The sequence below is a fragment of the Lepidothrix coronata genome, unplaced genomic scaffold (genome assembly GCF_001604755.1).
Source record: "Lepidothrix coronata isolate B3197 unplaced genomic scaffold, Lepidothrix_coronata-1.0 Scaffold573, whole genome shotgun sequence".
In the NCBI taxonomy this organism is placed as follows: domain Eukaryota; kingdom Metazoa; phylum Chordata; class Aves; order Passeriformes; family Pipridae; genus Lepidothrix; species Lepidothrix coronata.
This window is the reverse complement of record NW_016690753.1, coordinates 1-4,124: the sequence shown is the minus strand read 5'-3', so window position 1 is coordinate 4,124 and position 4,124 is coordinate 1. Positions and strand designations below refer to the sequence as shown.

At 60.1% G+C, this 4,124-nt stretch overlaps 1 protein-coding gene across 1 annotated transcript in view; it reads right to left on the bottom strand.

Moving 5' to 3' along the window:
• Positions 1-3,234, bottom strand: part of PPP1R37 (protein phosphatase 1 regulatory subunit 37) — a gene marked incomplete at its 5' end in the record, with an annotated part of 19,873 nt that extends 16,639 nt beyond the window's left edge. The window contains one exon of the mRNA XM_017839922.1: positions 3,006-3,234. Coding sequence (XP_017695411.1) covers positions 3,006-3,234 — 229 coding nt within the window. The remainder of the gene's footprint in view (positions 1-3,005) is intronic.
• Between the last annotated feature and the right edge of the window lie 890 nt (positions 3,235-4,124).

The following is a 4,124-nucleotide window of genomic DNA, read 5'->3' as shown; positions in this document are numbered from 1 at the left end:
GGCGTCGGGCAGCGGCGTGTTCCGGGCCTCCAGGCACTGCAGGCAGCTCGCCTGAGGGAAAACGGGAATGGGAACAACGGGAAAAACTGGGAACAACGGGGAAAACGCACCCACCGGCACCGATCGGGGCCCGGGGAGCCGGCGGGACGGGGCTGGGGAATGGGGGGATGGGGTTTGAGCCCTCGGGGTGGGCTTGGATGCATTGGGATGGGATTGGATCCCTCAGGAGGGGCTTGGATCCACCCCCTAGGATCCATTGGGATGGGCCTGGATCCCTCAGGAGGGGCTTGGATCCCTCGGGATGGGCTTGGATCCATTGGGATGGGATTGGATCCCTCAGGAGGGGCTTGAATCCCTCAGGAGGGGCTTGGATCCCTCAGGATGGGCTTGGATCCATTGAGATGGGACTGGATCCCTCAGGAGCAGCTTGGATCCCTCAGGATGGGCTTGGATCCACCCTCTAGGATCCATTGGGATGGGCCTGGATCCCTCGGGATGGGCTTGGATGCCTCAGGATGGGCTTGGATCCATTGGGATGGGATTGGATCTGTCAGGATGGGCTTGGATCCACCCTCTAGGATCCATTGGGATGGGCCTGGATCCCTCAGGATGGGCTTGGATCCCTCGGGATGGGCCTGGATCCGCCCCCTGGGATCCATTGGGATGGGATTGGATCCCTCAGGATGGGCTTGGAACCCTCAGGATGGGCCTGGATCCCTTGGGATGGGCCTGGATCCCTCGGGATGGGCCTGGATCCCTCGGGATGGGCCTGGATCCCTCGGGATGGGCCTGGATCCCTCGGGATGGGCTTGGACCCCTCAGGATGGGCTTGGACCCCTCAGGATGGGCCTGGATCCCTCGGGATGGGCCTGGATCCCTCGGGATGGGCCTGGATCCGGGCTCTGGGAATGCCCCACATCCACACCTGGCGTTGGCTGAACCCCGAGATCCCTCCCTCGACCTTTCCCTCCGCCTCATTCCCTGTTTTCCGTGCTCCAGACACTCCCAAAACCCCAAAACTCCCAATTCCAGCTCCTTCCCGGCCGGATTTATCCCAATCCCAGCTCAGTCCCACCCTTGGCTTCTCCCTGGAACGGGAACTCCCCTGGGATGAGCAGGAGCAGCAGGAGCGGGGCCGGGACCTTAATTGGGGCTCCTGGGGCGTTCCCGGAGTGGGGCTAATTAACCCCGTTGGGCTAATTAACTCCCCATCCGGCCCGAAAGGTTAATTAGCCCCTCGGGCCCGACGCTAATGACACACTAACGAGCGCCCGGCCGGCCCCTTTCCTGCCACGCGCACGGAGCGCCGGGACACGTGGCAAGGGGCTGGATTTTCCTGCCTCTGGAGAGGCTCAGCCGGCTCCCGGGGGGTTCCAGAGGGAACTGGGAACACTGGGAGCACTGGGAGCACCGGGAAGGGGTCACAGACCTTCTGGGAGCTCATGGGAGGTGGGAAGGGGGTGGTTTTCCTTTGGGAGCCGGGTGGGTTTCCAGAGGGAAGAGCCTAAAAACAACCAGATGGTGTTGGGAGGCACCTCTGGAGAGGCTCATCCGGCTCCCAGGGGGTTCCAGAGGGAACTGGGAACACTGGGAGCACTGGGAGCACTGGGAAGGGGTCACAGACCTTCTGGGAGCTCATGGAGATGCTGTTTTGTGCGAGATTTTGTGAGATTTTCCTTTGGGAGCCGGGTGGGTTTCCGGAGGGCCGAGCCCAACCCCAGTGCCTTGGGAGAGGCTCATCCAGCTCCCGGGGATTCCAGAGGGAACTGGGAACACTGGGAACACTGGGAAGGGGTCACAAACCTTCTGGGAGCTCATGGAGATGTTGGGGGAGGTGGGAAGGGGATGGTTTTCCTTTGGGGAGCCGGGTGGGTCTCCGGAAGGACGAGCCCAACCCCAGCACCTTTGGAGAGGCTCATCCGGCTCCCGGGGGGTTCCAGAGGGAACTGGGAACACTGGGAGCACTGGGAGCACTGGGAAGGGGTCACAGACCTTCTGGGAGCTCATGGGAGGTGGGAAGGGGGTGGTTTTCCTTTGGGAGCCGGGTGGGTTTCCGGAGGGCCGAGCCCAACCCCAGCACCTTTGGAGAGGCTCATCCGGCTCCCGGGGGGTTCCAGAGGGAACTGGGAACACTGGGAACACTGGGAAGGGGCCACAGACCTTCTGGGAGCTCATGGGAGGTGGGAAGGGGGTGGTTTTGTGAGAGATTTTGTGAGATTTTCCTTTGGGAGCCGGGTGGGTTTCCGGAGGGAAGAGCCCAACCCCAGCACCTTTGGAGAGGCTCATCCGGCTCCCGGGGTTTCCAGAGGGCACTGGGAACACTGGGAACACTGGGAACACCGGGAAGGGGTCACAAACCTTCTCATGGAAGCTCATGGGAGCTCACGGGAGGTGGGAAGGGGGTGGTTTTCCTTTGGGAGCCGGGTGGGTTTCCAGAGGGAAGAGCCCAACCCCAGCACCTTTGGAGAGGCTCATCCGGCTCCCGGGGGATTCCAGAGGGAACTGGGAACACTGGGAACACTGGGAAAAAACCTTCTGGGAACAAACCATCTGGGAAGGGGTCACCAACCTTCTGGGAGCTCATGGAGATGTTGTGGGAGGTGGGAAGGGGGTGGTTTTCCTTTGGGAGCCGGGTGGGTCTCCGGAGGGAAGAGCCCAACCCCAGCGCCTTTGGAGAGGCTCATCCGGCTCCCGGGGGGTTCCAGAGGGAACTGGGAACACTGGGAACACTGGGAAAAAACCTTCTGGGAACAAACCATCTGGGAAGGGGTCACCAACCTTCTGGGAGCTCATGGAGATGTTGGGGGAGGTGGGAAGGGGGTGGTTTTCCGGAGGGCCGAGCCCAACCCCAGCGCCTTGGGAGAGGCTCATCCGGCTCCCGGGGGGTTCCNGAGGGAAGAGCCCAACCCCAGCGCCTTGGGAGAGGCTCATCCGGCTCCCGGGGGGTTCCAGAGGGAACTGGGAACACTGGGAACACCGGGAACACCGGGAAGGGGGCCACCAACCTTCCTCATCATGTGAGCAGCCGCCTGCCAGCCGCGGGTGCCGATGTGCTTGTTGAGGGAGATGTTGAGGTGCGTGGCCGACTCGTAGTACTCGATCATGTCGAAGAGCGCCGACGCCCCCTGGGAAAACCGGGAAAACCGGGAATTCCTGAGGGCTGGGAACGCTCCCGGAACCCCGGAGGGATGGCAGGGGATGGGGGATCCAGGGGTTCGGCTGCAGGGGCTGCAGCTCCCGGGAAATCCAGGGGGGTTTCCTCCGGGGATTTGCGGCCCCCCGGGGATGTTCCGGAAGGAGAGAGGGGGGAAAAATGGGAAAAAATGGGAAAAAATGGGATATGGAAGGATTCCCGGTGTTGTGGGGAACGGGAACGGGATGGGATCAGCAGGAGGGGTCGCTGAGTCCCAGGAATCCAACAGGAGCGGGGGAAAAAGGTGGGAAAACGGGAATTGAGGCGGGGGAGGAAGAAGGGGAAGAGATCCCAAAAATCCAAAGAGAGGGGGAAAAAAAGTGGGAAAACGGGAATTGAGGTGGGGGAGGAAGAAGGGGAAGAGATCCCAAAGATCCAAAGAGAGGGGGAAAAAAAGTGGGAAAACGGGAATTGAGGCAGGGGAGGAAGAAGGGGAAGAGATCCCAATAATCCAACCAGAGTGGGGAAAAATGTGGGAAAAACAGGAGTTAAATATGGGGAAAAAAGGGGGGAAACCCAGGAACTGAGGCAGGGGAGGAAGCAGGGGAAGAGTTGGGAAATAATCCAATCAGAGCGGGAAAAAAAGTGGGAAAGAAAGGTGGGAAAACCAGGAATTGAGGCAGGGGAGGAAGCAGGGAAAGAGATCCCAATAATCCAAAGAAAGTGGGAAAAAGGGGGGAAAAACAATGGGAAAAACGGGAGTTCAGGGTGGGAGAAAAAGGCGGGAAAACCAGGAATTGAGGCCTGAAAATTCCCAATAATCCAACGAGATTGGGGAAAAAAGTGGGAAAAGCAGGAATTGAGGCCTCAAAATTCCCAATAATCCAACGAGATTGGGGGAAAAAGTGGGAAAAGCAGGAATTGAGGCAGGGGAGGCCCCAAAATTCCCAGTAATCCCAAAGGATTGGGAAAGAAGTGGGAAAAGCAGGTG